Raw genomic sequence first — 16,809 nt, 5'->3', positions numbered from 1 at the left:
CTTTGGGAGAAGCAGAACACTCTCAGAGAAAAGTAGACTACTACGAGGTAAACATGGGGAGCAAGTAAAGAAATTGCAAAGAAAAAATGAGAACAATGATGTAACATTTATCTATCTACTTATAAAGCAAATTATAATCATTCCTCATGACAATGTGATGAAGGTAGTTATTGCCCACCCCTGTGTGTGTGTGTGTGTGCATGTGCACACACATGTGCATGTGTGTGGTGTATGCATGTGTGCGTGTGTGCATGCATGTGTATGTGTGTGCATTGTATGTGATGTGTGTGCGTGTGTGCATGTGTGTGTGTGTGCGTGTGTGCATATGTGTGTGTGTGTGTGTGTGTGTGTGGAGAGTGTGTGTGTGTGTGTAGATGAGTGGGAGATGATACTTCTATATTCTGCCCATGGTCAGTCTTGAGCGTTCCACACTGTACTATTCTCCAAGGCCTAGATCAGACTACAGAGCTTTCTACTTCCATTGAACTATTCCAGAATAGGAAACCAAGTTCCATTCTCACAGGGGTCATCAAAAAAAGATTTTCCACAATTATGGGGGGAAAAACCTGTTTTAAAAAAACAAAAGATGTTCAAAAACTAAATGGCAACTTTGTGTGTTAAACAGGATTATTTTCCTTAGAAACACCTCCTCCTCATTCAGTTTCTGCACTGCACACATTAGAGTGTGAGACTGTTCCACGGTCTGACGCATACTCCTTCCTGTAGTTGGTTCAGCACAATTTTATCACCATTGTAAGGTTCATGTATCCACCAAAGACACTGGCCAGCAATCTCACCGCATGAGTCATCACTGTTGGCCCTCATTATTATGCATATTCACCAGCTACCTCTCATCTCATTAACTTGTTCAATCAAATATTCTGTCATTTCAAAACTGTCATGTTGATAGAGATACATGGTATGAAATCTATGATATTTTTTAAAAGGCAAAGGCAGTATAGATAACGTTTATAGAAAAGTCAAGTGAAAGAGTTAAATCTTTACCAGGATGTTTTGTTTTTCTTTTCCTATACCTTCCTGTCCCTAATAGGGGTGCGTCAGAAAACTCGGGATGAGTAACTTTTAGCCCAGACAATGGTCATCTTCAGGAATCTGCAGTCATGGCCTCTAAGTACCATCACATGGGTAGCTTTAATAAGTACCTCCACTTCCCTCCAGGATGGAGATGGAGTATAAATATCACTTACGAGATCCCCCTGGGTTACTAATGTGTGGCCAGAGTTAAAACTATTGCCATTCACTAGGACACTGGGTTTGCTGAGGCTGGCTGAGTAGATGGGAAGAGGTGGAGAAGGGATGGAAGGTGGACAAACTCCACCTACCAAAAAATGATTGCAAAATCACTTTGAAATAACAATTTAATGTGTATGAGAAACATCAATTCAGACTGAGAGAAGAAATTTAGTGGAAGATGTTAAGATTTAGAATCAACACAATTTCCTTTTTTTCAAAACATATTTTTCTACTGCATGCTAGCCTCTGAACACTGACAAACATGAACACATGAGCGCTTCTACTCAGAGGGCCAGCAGGTAAAGTAGGGGTCAGTAAACAGGAGCTTTTAACCGAGTCCTGGAATTCAAGGCTGACTGAAGGATAAAAACCTGAGCTAGAGCTCTTCAGGGATGAGTGGAAGGCATCACGAGCAGCAGGGAATTTGTGTGGGGAAGCTGGTATGAAGAAAGAACAGTGTCCTGATTGGGCCCTGGTTAGTATGGCAATATGGAGACCAGGTTTGAAGAGATTATTAGTAAGAGTAGATCAGAAAGGCATTCTTCTGCTAAACGGGGACATTCATGTTTTCTTAATAAAATATTCTAGGAAGGTTATAACCAAGAGTCGCTAGCTGGAAACTGCAGAAATAACACAGAAATATACTAGCTTGGATAATATATTCTAATTAAATGCAGCATTTATCCATATATATTTAGGAAAGTGCACAATAATGGATTTTGTTATTTTAAAGACCTACACAGATAAAGAGACCTTGACAAAGTTCTCGGGCCACACTCTAGTTTTTATGCAAAAGTCTGAGGCTGTCTTCCAAGCAAATTCAAGGATCATCAAAAGCTATGTGCGTCATTACTCAACACTATTTACCATAACTAAACAAATGCAAAGTACAAATCTAATTTCCTATAATAACTTAGAAAACTGCAAGAAATATGGCTGAAATCTGGATATCTATTTTAAGACTACCTCAGAAAAAAAGTAGAATACATTTCTTCAGACAAGGAAGGAGTGTCATTAAAATAACCCATTATTGAACTGTTCTGCAATGTGGCTATACTACACAGGCTACAAGCATCCACAGGGGTATGCCGCCCTGCAGGTTGTGCCATCCAGACTCCAGTTTCTGCTAACACTGTTTCCCAGCTCCCCTGGCACTGAGCTCACCAGGTGATACTGTGCCTGTGTTTACTTTGCCATTTACGGACCCTCCACCTTTTCTGACCTAGCAATCCTTTTGTTCTTGAAAACCAGCATTATATCATTTAAAACTGTGCCTGGAGTACTTACTATTCTCTGCTTCCTGACCGTGGATGCAGCTACACCAAACTCCTGCCTCTGCGGCTTCCCTGACATGATAAAATGGTCTCTCAAACTGTAAGCCAAAACAAACCCTGTCTGCCTCAAGGAAGAGAAGGAGGGAGAGAGAGGGAGGGCAGTGAGAAGGAAGGGAAGGAGGAGGAAAGGAGTGAGGGGAAAGAGGGAGGGAGGGAGTTTTGAAAACAAAAACAATATACAAAATGGTGCTGAGTGAGGATCTTCTTTAAAAAAGATTGAGAAGAATTAGAGAAAGAAGAGGGAAAAGATGGAGAGAGGAAGAGGAAGGAGAAGAGGAAGAAGCAGCACTGGGCGTGTGGTAAGACTACTCAAGAGTTTTCGGCTTTGACAAATATTACAGAATGCTGAGGGCTGTAGCACATGCTGGAGAGTGAGCTATTGCACCGGGATTGCTATCCCAGGCCGGCATGAGTCTTGGATGAAGCCACTACCCTCCATTTACATGTGTTTTCTCTTAGGCTTTGCGATCTAGTTCTAAATATTTAAGCTGAGCAAATTCCTACCTGTCCTGGAATAGGCGTGTTGCCAGCATGTAGTTCATGGAGGTTTTGTGTTCAAGGTAGGACCTGAAGGACAAAGAAAGAAACCAAATTATTTCCTAAGTTTCATTCAAGAGGGAAAATGTAGAAATAAAACCACAACCCAAGCACAAAATAAACTGCTTATGCACTGTTTCTAAAGTGCCAACGGAGGAGATGAATGTTCACATTAAAATGATAAATGATTGAGTAAGAATAAGAGTACGGAAGCTGCTCAAGTCTACCCTGCTGCAAAAAAGAAAAAAAAAGGAATAAAGAAGGTGATTTAACATAGAAAACAGAATTCCTTAGATTAGTAAGAGGAGATATGCTACATTCAGAATGGCATAATGAAAGGTTAAACAACCACCACTAAGAAATCTTATGTACAGGTGAGATGATAGCAGAAACTGGAGGGGTGGGGGGAGAAATGGGAGATTTTCAGTCCAACTCTTCCCAAAGTGGGAGCTTCCAGAGCTTCCATGCTCTTTACAGCAGTGGGCAAACGTTCAGAAAATGGATACTGTGTCACCAATTCTTTCAGAAAATGGATACTCTGTGTCACCAATTCATTTCTATGTTCCCCACACAGCTGTTGAATGGTGATTCTGCAAGACCAGTCAGAAAATGTCTCCTAGGAGCTTTTTCATCCCACATCTCCCACCCATCCTTTGTCTCTAAATGGAAGCCTTCCCAGCACAATGGCTGCTGTGTCCCCACACTGCTGCGCAAAACCTTCCTTAATAGGATCATTGTGAGTCTACAGGTTTCCTTGTCTCATCTGCCTGCTCTTCCCCAGAGATATATCACATGCTGTCTCTGAGAACACCTCTTCCAGAAAAGCTGCATGATGCAATTCATTCCTAGATACACACCCACGAGACCCAGGACATTCAAGAATGCCAACGGCATAGCTGTCTTTGAGAGTTACAGACCAGAAAGAAGTCCCATGTCTATCAACAAAAGACTGAAACCAATAGTAGTTCCAACACACAGTTTAAAAGGGAAAGGGGGTGTTTACGGGAATGAGTTGCAGCTACATGAATCCTCGTAAGGCAGCACTTAGTGAAAAGAGCAGGATTACATGGAGCACACATTTTCTGTCTGGAAAATGTTCAAAACCAACGAAACAAACAATTCTGTTTCTACACACAAGGGAAGAACTGCTGCAGACCCTGTTCTCCTGGCACAAACAGTCAGAAAAGTGTACATAATATAGAAACAACTGTTTTCAGTCATTAAACAAATGGTGGGACAAGGAGTGATTCCTATTAGTGAAAAACAACATTATTAACTCTTACAACTTCTCTGCTTTCCTTCCTAACAGGTGTTTCCAGAGCATGCCTACAGGAGGATTCGGGGGAGACCAACGGTGTCTAAAATGCAAAGCTAGAATTTTCAGAGCAATGTACTGAAGAGGAGCAGGCTGTGAATGAGGGGGAAATCCCAAAATAATGATAAGATGCTTCAGAAAACAGTCTTGGGGCTACAGAGTTGGCTCAGTCGGTAAAGTGACTGTCGTGTAAACGTGAGGGCCTGAGTGTGGCTTCCCAGCAACTGTATAAAAATCCTGGTGTAGTGGTGCACATCTGTACTGCCAGTGCTGCATGTGTGGAAACAGACACCTAGATTCCTTGTCCAGGCAGCCTGCCAAGCTGAAGAGCCCCATCAGAGAGAGGCCCTTCTCAGATACAAACAGATCAGCGACGGCCCAGTATGTGAAGGCAGTTGCTGCCATGCTTGTGTGCCATATACAAACCCCTGGCTCCTCCCATAATATACTGATAAAATAAGGTGGAGAGCCACCAAGAAAGATACCTGACATTGGTCACTGGCCTCTGCATAGTGGGACACACGTGTGGAAACACATCTATCCACATGCACATTTACACAATCTAGACCCACACCCTCAGAAGTAAGCTGAAGGTGGGGACGGCACTGCACTAACAAAGAGTAACACAAGCTGACATGGTGGAGCCCACCTTTAACCCCAGCACCCTGGAGGCAGAAACGGAAGGATCTAGCTCTGGGAGTTTGAGGCCAGCATGGACTATAGAATGAATTCCAGGATAGCCAGGCCTACACAGAGAAGCCCTGTCTTGAAAACCAAAACCAAAACCAAAAATAGAAGAAAAAAAAAAGAATAAGCACAAGTTCTACAACTTGTCAAGAAAATCTTTCAACTGTTGACACAAAAACATCTGTAGAGATGTTTCTGTACAGAACCAGAAGTGGCGAAGTTGTTACCATCAGAGCTGCACAGATCCATCAAATCCTGAGAGAGAGTCTTCAGATGCAAACCTGATACATGTGTAGTGAAGAATATGGGAAATGACAGTACACAGACTTAAAGCTCCTTATAGCTGACTCTTCCAGCAAAAGGAACAATGTAGTACTGTGGGATTATAGCAAAATACATACTAACAATAACACGGGAAGGATGGAAATGGTTGTAAAGACCCCATATTATACATGAAATAGTATAGTATTTGAAGATCGCATTGCAATAATTAAAATATATGGTCACTGGAGAAATAGCAGAGAGGAAAGAGAACTTGTTAGCTAAAAGATGACATAAATGACACAGACAAAGAAAAGTAGGTAAACAACCCAAAAAACCTATGCAGTGGGTTGCTTTCTTTAGTCACTCGATGTGCTTTGCCGTTTTGCTTGAGTTTACTTTATTACAGCTTCATGCATGTGCACATGCACGCGGTCACGCCTCCCTCTGCTACCCTCTTACCTTCCATCCTTCCCTCCGAAGCCCGTCCTCTTCTAACTAGCAAGAACCTGGTTTTTAAATCTTTATAAATTTATTCTTTTTATTTTATGTGTATCTTACCTATATGTATGTATGTCCATCACACACATGCTTCATGACCATGAAGGTCAAAAGAGGGCACTAGATCCCCACCCCCATCCCCAACTCCAGTTACAGATGGCTGTGAACCACCATCTGGGTTCTCTGTAAGAACAACAAATGCTCTTAACTGCAGAGCCATTTCTCCAGCTCCAAGATGATGCTTTTAAAAGATAGCATCAACAAACCTCTAGCTAGAGTATGGAAAAAATAAAGAAGATTCAAAAAAATGAAAATAAAAAAGACAAAGAGGTAGACAACAGTAACCACGATCACCACCACCATCACCATAACCAGCAGGATGTTACTGGCTAACAGAGATGCGAAGGATCACGGTTGGCATAAGCTTCTGTAGGGAGTCTTTGCCTCGCAGAGTATGCACCCAGCTCTGGAGTCCATCCCCAGTACTATATAAACTGGGCACAGCAGCTCAAACCTATAATTCCATCGACAAGGAGGTAGCAGCAGAAGGATGAGAACTTCAAGGTCATCCTTGGCATATGCATATGTTTGTATATATCGAGTTTGAGGCCCACTTAGGATACAGGAGTCCCTGTCTTAGAAGAAGGGGTGGTGGTCGGGATGCTGAAACTGAAGAAATGGACCAACAGATAAGAGCACTTTTATAGAGAAGTCCAGCTTGGTTCCTAGCACCTGCGTCAGGCAACTTACATCATCTGTAACTCTAGCTGTAGGAGATCCAAAGCCCTCCTTTTAGCCCCTACAGCACCTGCATTCACATGTACATACTCACAGAGAGACATACAAACAAACACATATGATTTTTAATCCTAAAGATCATAAGACACCACTATAAACATTTACATGCCAACAAACTGGATAATCTAGAAGAAATGAGTAATGTCCTGTGCATATACCATATATCAAGATTAAATTATGGACAAACAAAGATTGGAACAGATGAATAAACAGTGAAGAGATCCAATCAGTAATAAAGAATTGTTTAAAAAAAAAAAAAAAAGGAGGAGGAGAAGCCTAGAACCTGGCTTCTTCACATTAACATCTTCACTAATACTAAATCTCAATTACAAAAAACATAGAGAAAAAAACATAAGCGAATACTTCTAAACTCGTTTTACAAGGTCAGCATTATCCTAATAGCAAAACCAAAGACACCACAAAAGAAGAAATAAAGAAAAGAAAAGGGAAAGGGGGAGGAGAGGGAAGGCTGCAAATAAACAGAAAGCCAGACAGAAAAACCTTTACTGTAAATGCAAAAATCCTTAGCACACTAAATTTAAGGCATATTAAAAAGACTAAAAGAGGGGCTGGGGATTTAGCTCAGTGGTAGAGCGCTTACCTAGGAAGCGCAAGGCCCTGGGTTCGGTCCCCAGCTCCGAAAAAAAGAACCAAAAAAAAAAAAAAAAAAAAAAAAAAAAAAAGACTAAAAGACTATTGACCTAAGTCGAGTAATACCCATCCCAAAGATAAGAGTGCTATACCCTAAGTGCCCCAAAGAGAAACAAAGAGAAAGGGGAAAAGGAGCCAGCAAGGAGGCAGAAAAAGAGAAGGAGCCTTCAGATGTACTGTGAGGAACGCAAACGACCACCATAGAAAGCAGCATGAAATCCCTCACAATCACCAACGAGAACCACCAAGTGATCCAGTACCAGGTATCTGTGTGTCCCCACACTCACTGAAACACTGTTAACAGAATACAGACTCAAGCTAAGTCTTCCATCAGGGATGGAATGGATAAAGAATACGTGGTTCATACGCTGTAGAATATTGTTATGCCATAGAAAGATCAACACCTTGTCATCTTCCACAACATCAATGAGCTTGGAGGTCAGAAACATGAAGTGAGCCTGGCACAGAAAAACCAATGCTGCATTATCTCTCTTACTAAGTGCTATCTAAGATGACGGGCGACATCACACTAGTGGAAAGCAGACTGGTGATAGATATCAAGGGTCTGGAGTAGTTAGGGAGGAGAAATACAGTTATGATCTATTATACAGCACAGTGACCACAGGTAATAATAGTCTTGCAAAGCAGGAGGAATTTTAGGTATTTTTACCACAAAAGTAACTGTGAGCTTTGGCCATTCCAATCTCTAAACATCACCAGTACAAGAAAGATAAAATCAGTTTTTTCCTTTAAATCGTAAGACAAAGCAACAGAAAAATACTAGTCATTAACGATGGCGTGGAGTACATTAAGTCACACTAAGTAAGCTTCAGAATTAAAAGAAAAAACAAAAGAGAGCAAGTGTTCTGAGGAACACAACACTTCCTAGCAAGGAAGCGCGGGGAGAGAGCGTCCGCAGCACTGGCCACAGCTGCAGAGCGCAGGAAGACTGAAGAGCTGGAGGGAGGGTGAGGGACCTAGGACCACTGACCCAATAACAACTGTGGTCAGGGGCTGAAAGACAGCACTAACGCCTGTGACCTGATGCGCCTTCCAGGGGCAACCTACACAGCCACAGGGAGAGACATGGTCCACATACACTTTATACCTGACACAATGCGCCACATAAGAAATCTCAGTACCTTTTCAGATGCAAGTTTTACAAATTATATTCTCTGACCTCAACAGAACTAAACTTAAAAAACAGTAGCTAAATGATCTCTAGGAAAACCCCAAATGTCTGAAAATAAACACACATCTAGATAACCTGAAAAGAAAATGACCAGGGAAATGAGAAAGCATTTTAAACAGATGGAAACCAAACACAACCATCAGATGTGTGGAGTCACTCAAGAGGGACCTGGCTGGAAATGTATACACTTGCCACTTAGCTCATACGACATACTACAGACCTAATGCAAAGACTAAATTAATAAACATCAAAGAAAAAGACTTTTGCACCACAGAAAATAGCAAATATTTTTTAGGAATAAGGTATCTAAGTTTTACAAAACCTACTCTTAAAACATGAACAAACCATTCCCAAACTTGGAGGAAATATTATCTAGACACATGCATATATGCATATGTACATGTATATACATATATGTATCCAAGAAAGAACTTGTAGCAAACATATCAGTCTTTTAGAGCACAGTGATAAAAACAGAAATGTCCACTGCGAATGCTCAGTATGGCTGTCACTCACAGAACATCGTTCAAGCACAGAGACGCGCTAATCTGCCTAAGGTGAAATGGTCAACCAAAGCATTCCAACACCTTCGATACAAATGTAAAATTATATCACCACTGGGCAATGACTTAGCAAACTCTGCTCTAGGAATTTACCCAGGACAAATGTCATTTTAAAGGCACACAAGGATACTCTCAGGGTTTTCTTCCCAGCAGCCAAAAACTGGACACACCTGGCCCACAGTAGGAGAATGGATAAAAATTGTGATCTAGTCACGCAGTCAAACAGTACACAGGAGTGAAGAGTGGGCCATTGTTTCATGTGATAGCACACATGAACCTCAAAAACACTGTTTCAAAAAATAAGCCAGCCATGCCCGGTGGCACATACCTTTGATCCCAGCACTTGGGAGGCAGAGTCAGGGGGAATCTCTGAGTTGGAGTCTAGCCTGGTCTACAGAGTTCCTGAATGGCCAGGGCTACACACAGAGAAACACTATCTCTAAAAAAATAAACAAACAAAAGAAAACAAAAATTAAGGGCAAAGAATGGTTAACAGGGAGGCAGGGGATTAAAAATGGGAGGGGCCTCAATACATAGGTGGATTATTACCATTGATGGCCATGTTCTTGGATTTGTTGATATCTGTGATTTGTCTCCTTTACCTTCTCTTTGAAGACTGAGTCTCAAGAAGGCCCAGGAGGCCTTGAATCTACTATATACAGAGAATGAACCTCCTGCCTCTGGAAATTATAAGCATGCACATTCATGCCTGGCTTGTGGATTAATTATAATTTTAAATAAAGAAAGACACCACATTGGAAGCAATGGCAATTGACTCACAATCAAACCAATCCTATAGACCTGAGGTATAACTTTAGGAAAACAAAAGGTAGTCAGTCACCTCACCCATATATTTCCCATGTCTCAGATGTAGGAAATATGCGAATGAATCCTCCTCTGCGATCATTCTCCTCCTTCACCCTCCGTAAAACTTTGATCTAGGCAGAGGAAGAGAGAACGGAATAAGACAAAGAGTACCTACTTTGAAACCTGAAATCCGCGTAGCTAAAAGGCAAAAGCAGGTTACACAGGAAGAAAACAACAACAGCATATGTGGAGAATTAATAACATTTAGGGTGTTTTTGAGGAGAAATTTTTCCTATCTAATATCTTTCTCCACTCAGGGCAAGACACAAGTTATTCACAAGTATTATGAGCCACTCACTAGTTCGCACCAAGCCCTGTGTTAACCCACAAAGGCCTGAAATGAAATAATCTTTACCTCCTCCATTGACAGACCAAGCACAGAACCGCCTAACTTCCCCGGTACCTTCTCCCGGGCTGAGGCCACAAGGTTTTTCATTTCTGCATCACTGGCAGAGAGTGGACGGGAGCGCTAGGGGAAAAGAGCAAAGCAAGGTTGAGGGGAGCAAGCATCTTCCCCTGACTTGTTCCCTCAGCATCAGCACCGTTCAAACCTGGAGAAACTCAAATCTATAGCCCAATGTTTACAACGAATCACTTAACCCCAAACCCCAGGAAACAGAAAAGCCAGTGACTAGAAGTCAAGAGAAACAGTAGCAAACTGCCTCCAACAGCTGGCCTGCGCTCACAGGTCTCACTGGCCTCTGCCTCCCCAGTGCTGGAAATAAAGATGTGTAGCACCACTCCTGACCTGGAATCTTGGTCTTAAATATCCCAGCTACTAGAACTGTAAGAAACGAATTTTCTCCTAAAGTAACCTAGAAACATATTATAGTGCTACAGTTTTCCCTTTGAATACAAGGAAACTAATTATACACTCATTTACAAAACTACCATAGAAGTTATAAAAACTAGATTTTTATAATGAGAAAAAACTCCATGATAAGCTACCTAAATAATGAAAAAATCATCAAATCAACATTTATTTATTGAGCATTTACTGTGGTGTCTTCAGCATCTGGAGAAGTAAATCAATATATAGTTATTAAACAGGTGAGTGGTTGTGCTGGCATACAGTCCCTATGTTCAAAATTTAAAACTGCAGAAGAATTTTGGGAAGCATTTTAATTTTCTTCAGTCTCTGGGAATAAAGTGAACAATAGTATTTTCTGGAATCAACATGTTAAAGGGAGAATTTAAAGATTCAGATGGGAATTTTGTAAACTTTTAAAGTCGATGCTCCCGCCTTGCCTTCTGAGCACTAACTCAATGGGTATGTGTCACCACACCTGCCGGTTAAGGGTTCTCTAAAGTCATCTCAAGTAATACAATATAAGACATGTGACTGCATGCAAGTGAACACTTTCATCATCTGCCTGGACAGACTGTCATGCAAGGCAACCTTTGCTACGAGGGTTGGTAAAGTCCTGAAGGGTGCCGATTCCTAGCAGAGCTTGCAGGGACACATCACTGTATGTTGAGGAGCACAGAATGAGCCAGTAGTAATACCACCTAATGAGGATTTCCACCTTTGCTTCTTTTAGCACGGTTTTCACTATCACTGGGTCCTGAATGCTGAGATAGCACTGTCTTAGCACTAACTTAATGGCATTCCTATCAACAATTAATTAGCACCCCAAAACTCTAAGTTTCTCTACAATCACTTCCAAGACCTATACCCCTGTGCGTGCATGATGCTGTTCTTACCCACATCCCACTCTGGCCCTGGCTCCTGTGTGCTGTGACTCAGGGCAATGACAGGCAGCACTTCAGGCTGGGTAGTTTGAGGTAATATAAAGGCAAGTGTGACTCGAACTACAGACACATGAGCAAGAAGACAGAGAGAGCTTAGGAGAGAGAAATTAATGTTTTGGGGTGTCATAGCACACTAGGAGACCAAAGCAAGCCTAAAAGGAAAGAGAAAGAGGAGAAGGAGGAAGAAAGAAGAGGAAGGGGAAGTGGAAGAGGAGGGAAAAAAGAAGAGGAGGATGAGGAAGATGGGAAGGAGGAAGAGGAGAAGGAAGGGGAAAAGGAGGAGGAAGAGGAGGAGAAAGAAGAGGAAGAGAAGAAGGAGAGGAGGAGGAGGAGAAGAAGAGGAAGAAAAAGGAGAAGAAATAATAATAATAATCAGATTAATCTGTTAAAGTACTACAAATATCAAATCAAGGCAGGGCTGGGGAGGGGTAAAGTGCTTGTCTAGCATGAGAAAGGTCTTTATTTTGTCCTATTACCAAACAAACAAAACACTTTTAAGTAAAAACAGCCAACCTGTGGTTTTAACTTAGAGTCCTTCTGCTACAATACTGAAGAGGTAGAAATAATAAATGACATACTCCAATAGGCTGGCTCTACTAGAAACAAGGCTCCAATGAATTGACAGGCCATCGCTTCTGGAGATGAGGAGTTATTTACACCATCAAGTGCATACATTTTAAACTTCAAATTAATATCTGGTAAAAATTTTGCCATGCAACATACACCACAGCTCTCTCAAATGAACATAAACACAACTTTACATTTAGAATCTACGCAGAGAAGAAATGTTGACGTATCTCAGCATTATTGTTTAAGGAGGAACCAACTGAGAACTTAAGAATGTAAAATAGCCAAGACAAAGAAAACATGTGCCCTGACTCAAACAATAAGGAGTAGTGATTCAGGCTGGAGAGATGGCTCAGCGGTTAAGAGCACTGGCTGCTCTTCCAGAGGTCCTGAGTTCAATTCCCAGCAACCACATGGTGGCTCACAACCATCTGTAATGAGATCTGATGCCCTTTTCTGGTGTGTCTGAAGACAGCTACAGTGTACTTATAATAAATAAATAAATAAATAAATAAATCTTAAAAAATAAAGTAATTAAAGATGTCTTCTCCAGGTAGAAATTAATTTAAAAGAATAAAAACATTAAAAAAAAAAAGTAGTGATTCCTCTCAGCCTGACAAAGGTTGACAAAAACCTCACTAATTGGAGACTCAGAATAAAGGTGAACTGCCCTAAATGATACCATAATTGAGGCACAGAAAATATGAGACAAAGAGCAAATGTAAATCATGAAAATGCACAATTTTATATACAAAGTTTGGAACTCAAAAGTAAGAGCAAAGGAAGCTAGAATTTTCCAACTCCTAAGTATTGTGACTGGCTGCTGAGAAAATAAAGGTAAACACAAAAAACTAAAATGAATCAATACTATCAAATGAAAGAAATAAAAAAGAATCACATATCATTAAATATTGGTAGACTGAACCAAAAGATGGTTTCTATATAACGTTAATCACAAGCACACTTTGAAATAAAGACAAAAATACAGTAAGTTAAGCAGCCTTGTGTTACAAGGAAATCAGATGAAAATTTAATACTATATTTAAATTTTATTTCTACTCAGGGAATTGTTGCCACAAGATAACAAATAGAATATATCGTGAAAACCGCAAAGTGTAAAAATATAAGCAGAGCACCATATAAGTGGCAATTAATCAAGACGTATCACTGTAGCATTATTTAGACTCTACACTACCTGACAAGAGAAGCAAATAAATAAACCACTGTGGGTGGTGACACGTGCAGAGCATAACTATGGGCTGATGAACGCTAAGTAATACCAGGCCGAGAAGACTCAGACACGTGAAGGAAGCCAGACCCTCTGAGGGCAAACCATGTGAAGACACTGCTAAACATGCTCTAGCTTCCACACATTGCATGTATTTGTCCCAGGGACATGAGAACCCCACTGCAGTCTAGCAGCTGGGCACTGGCAGGGACTGACCTTGAATCCAGGTCTCTCTCATTCTCAAGTCCGCTTGCATTCCACACACCATCACAACCACAGAGCTCATTTTCCAGAAGGTGAACTGGGAACTACAGACATTCAAGGGAAGAAATGATACATGGAGGTAGTAGTCGAAAAGAAAAGGCACACAGAGGAAATAGTACTAGACTTCATACTCCGTCAGCCACAGAAACATCGACTCTTTTCCTTCCTCTCCTGACAGCTCCTTAGTTCTGATATGAATTTGGGAGACACTGAGGGCTTCATTTCTAGAACTACAGTGGCAAAGAGAGAAAAGTCAGAGAATCCAACATTCAAACCAGTTCAAACCAGGCTCAATAAAGCCAGGAAGGCTTCACAGCAAGCAGGCAAGTTTAAATACGTAGCTGGAGAAGAACCTGGCTAACCAAGACTACAAAAAGCAAACACACACACACACACACACACACACACACACACACACACACACACACACACACACACCAAAATTCCAAGTAACAAAAGCAATGCAGCTCCAGGTAAAGGAACTGAAACGGATACAAGGAACTAAGACTGGAATTCCACACAAAGACAGTGAACCAAACCAGAAGGCCATGGGATGGCTCCCTGCTCTCATAAGAATTAGTTCAAGGGGCTGGGGATTTAGCTCAGTGGTAGAGCGCTTGCCTAGGAAGCGCAAGGCTCCGAAAAAAAGAACCAAAAAAAAAAAAAAAAAAAAAAAAAAAAGAATTAGTTCAAGGGGTTTTTAGAATTGAGGCTCGTTGGTTGGTTGGTTGGTTGGTTGGTTGGTTGGTTGGTTGGTTGGTTTGGGGTTTTGCTACAAATAGCAAATAACAGACGATTACTAAACATGAACTGTCACATTCGGCAGTTTCTGATTCTGCCATCATGACACTGAAGTGCACATTACCACATGAGCAGTTATCAAGCATGACACTAGATACCCTGAGGACTTTGCTGGCCATATAAATCACTTTATTGAAAGCAGGAGCTCAGAAAGTTACCACGCAGGCTGCCAGCGTACCACTGACTGCACCAGAGAAGACAAGTGTCAGCATAACTGCAGCAGGGTTCCCTGCTGGGCATCAGCTGGAAAGGCACCGGTGAATTCTAGTTTTAACCCATTGCAGCAAAAGGCACCAGAGCCCCAAACTCAGCAACACACAAGAAAATGGCAGTCAATTTTAAAAACTGCTTACAGGGACAGTAAACGAGCAAAGGTTGATTGTGCCAAAACACATTTGTTTTTATTTTTAAAAGTCACAACATTCACAACAGGTTCCTAAATTCAGTCACAAATAGATCAAGTATCACCTGTGAAAAGATGCGAACAGGCCCAACACTCTGTGTGAGGAGAGTGCTAACACTAAGCTGCTGGGAGCAGTAAGTCTCCTAGGGAACTGGAACCAGACAAGAACTCCTTGTGAACTGTAGTATCTTCTTTCTGGAATATTTTGTGTAAAAGGATGGATAATCTGTTCATCATTTCAACCCAACTGCCTTTACCACAGCGTAATTCCCCTCAGGAACTGAGAGTCCTCAGTTACTGCGGCCTCTACTCTCATGATCTATAACTAAGAAGATATTGATACATTTCTTTCCATGCATTCTATTTTGTGTTTTCAAACTATACAAAAAGCAGGTGCACAATGTATGTACCATGAAAGCCCACAGCTAAAGGCTTTGTCTTTGAGAAGTGGGGGATAAAACTGAGTCATGTCCCCAATACTCACAACTTACCTGTGTAATTTTTGTTGACTGGACTTAGGCAAAAACTGGAAGCTCTAAGAGACAAAAAATGAAATGAAGCCTTACCTTCTCCTAACAGGCCTATGATTCTCCATCTCCTGCATCTAAGATATTATAGAGCACAGACCACACGCAAGAGTCCTGCCCTTGGCTGAAAAGTGAGAACATTTTTCTCCAATATTGCTTTATGGCTATTCTTTGTGTTCTGACTTCAACTTCTCAGCACTGTTAGATACAAAAGGCCCAGCCTGCCTGACAGTCCTGTTTCATACAGTGCAGAGCTCCTCCACAGGTCTTTATGGATGGCATCCTGAGGTCGCTAACAGATGACAAGCTACTGTCCACCAGGAAACAAACATTGGGTAAATTCTTGATGATTTGCAAAGAGTTGCCAATAAAAGCTGACAAGGTAAGACAAGGGACCCATTCTTTCAAGACTGGAATGCTATTATCCCTAGAAGAAAAGCCTGGAAGAAATTATATCAGAGCTTTAACAAACATTCCCAGCTTTAAGTCTGCGGTTCTTCCCAGGGATGCTTTGCAGGGACCAGTTAATGCGGGAATGTGACTGCCGAAGTTCTCATTAGAGCCAAGTTAATAATTCTCTACCTTTCTTCTCAAAAATTACAAAAATCCCTTTCATCTGTGATGATGCTCTGAGCAAGTAAGACTCTGATGCCTGGTTATAATTCTAATCTGAGACAACACCTCTTACAATATAGTTCACCCTGCTCCATAGCACACCAGCATCCGGGGAGTCCTCTCAGAGCAGGGCTCACAGATAGGTAACTCTAGCTCAAAGACATGTTAAGTTTGGCTTGCAGTGGTTTGGTTTGGTTTTGAATGAGCTAGTTGTCGATATTTAAAACAAAAACAAATTAAAATAACCCCCACAATTTCTGATTTCTCTTGACAGCAGGAGGCTCTCAGCACCACTGGCCCACACGAGTATGGTAGTGATCAACTACCATACCTATCAGCCTACCACCTGTTTTTGGGGCTCCAGTCACCCTCTTACATTACTGTGTTGAGCCTGCCTTTACTGTCCTTCTTTACATTAGCTGCCTGCAGGTCTGAGAGGTCTAACTGTGAAGACCCTGTTTCAATATTAAATCAATATTAATATCTGAGACAGCAGCGCTCTACAGGAGATCAGGGTCAAAGAGAAAGTATGGAAGAAGAGAGGCTGGGAGAAGGAGAATGGAGAGGAGAAATGGAGGAAAGAGTGATGGAAAGGGAGGGAGGGAGGGAAGGGAATGCAGAGAAGCACAGGACAATTTAAAGGCCACAGTGAAGGAATACAGAACAGTGTGATGAAAACAAGGCACTTGTGG

At 41.4% G+C, this 16,809-nt stretch overlaps 1 protein-coding gene across 50 annotated transcripts in view; it reads right to left on the bottom strand.

Moving 5' to 3' along the window:
• The window catches only part of Ttll5 (tubulin tyrosine ligase like 5), a 218,128-nt gene that overhangs the window by 135,290 nt on the left and 66,029 nt on the right, over window positions 1–16,809 (bottom strand). For 26 of the 50 annotated variants that reach the window (NM_001427290.1, XM_087552823.1, XM_087552827.1 and 23 more), the window contains 3 exon segments: window positions 3,093–3,155; window positions 9,940–10,031; window positions 10,316–10,429. In NM_001427290.1, coding sequence (NP_001414219.1) covers window positions 3,093–3,155; window positions 9,940–10,031; window positions 10,316–10,429 — 269 coding nt within the window. 50 annotated transcript variants of the gene reach the window in all.

This window comes from Rattus norvegicus, chromosome 6 (assembly GCF_021556685.1).
Source record: "Rattus norvegicus strain SHRSP/BbbUtx chromosome 6, alternate assembly SHRSP_T2T, whole genome shotgun sequence".
In the NCBI taxonomy this organism is placed as follows: Eukaryota; Metazoa; Chordata; class Mammalia; order Rodentia; family Muridae; genus Rattus; species Rattus norvegicus.
This window is presented reverse-complemented; position numbering and strand designations above follow the sequence as displayed.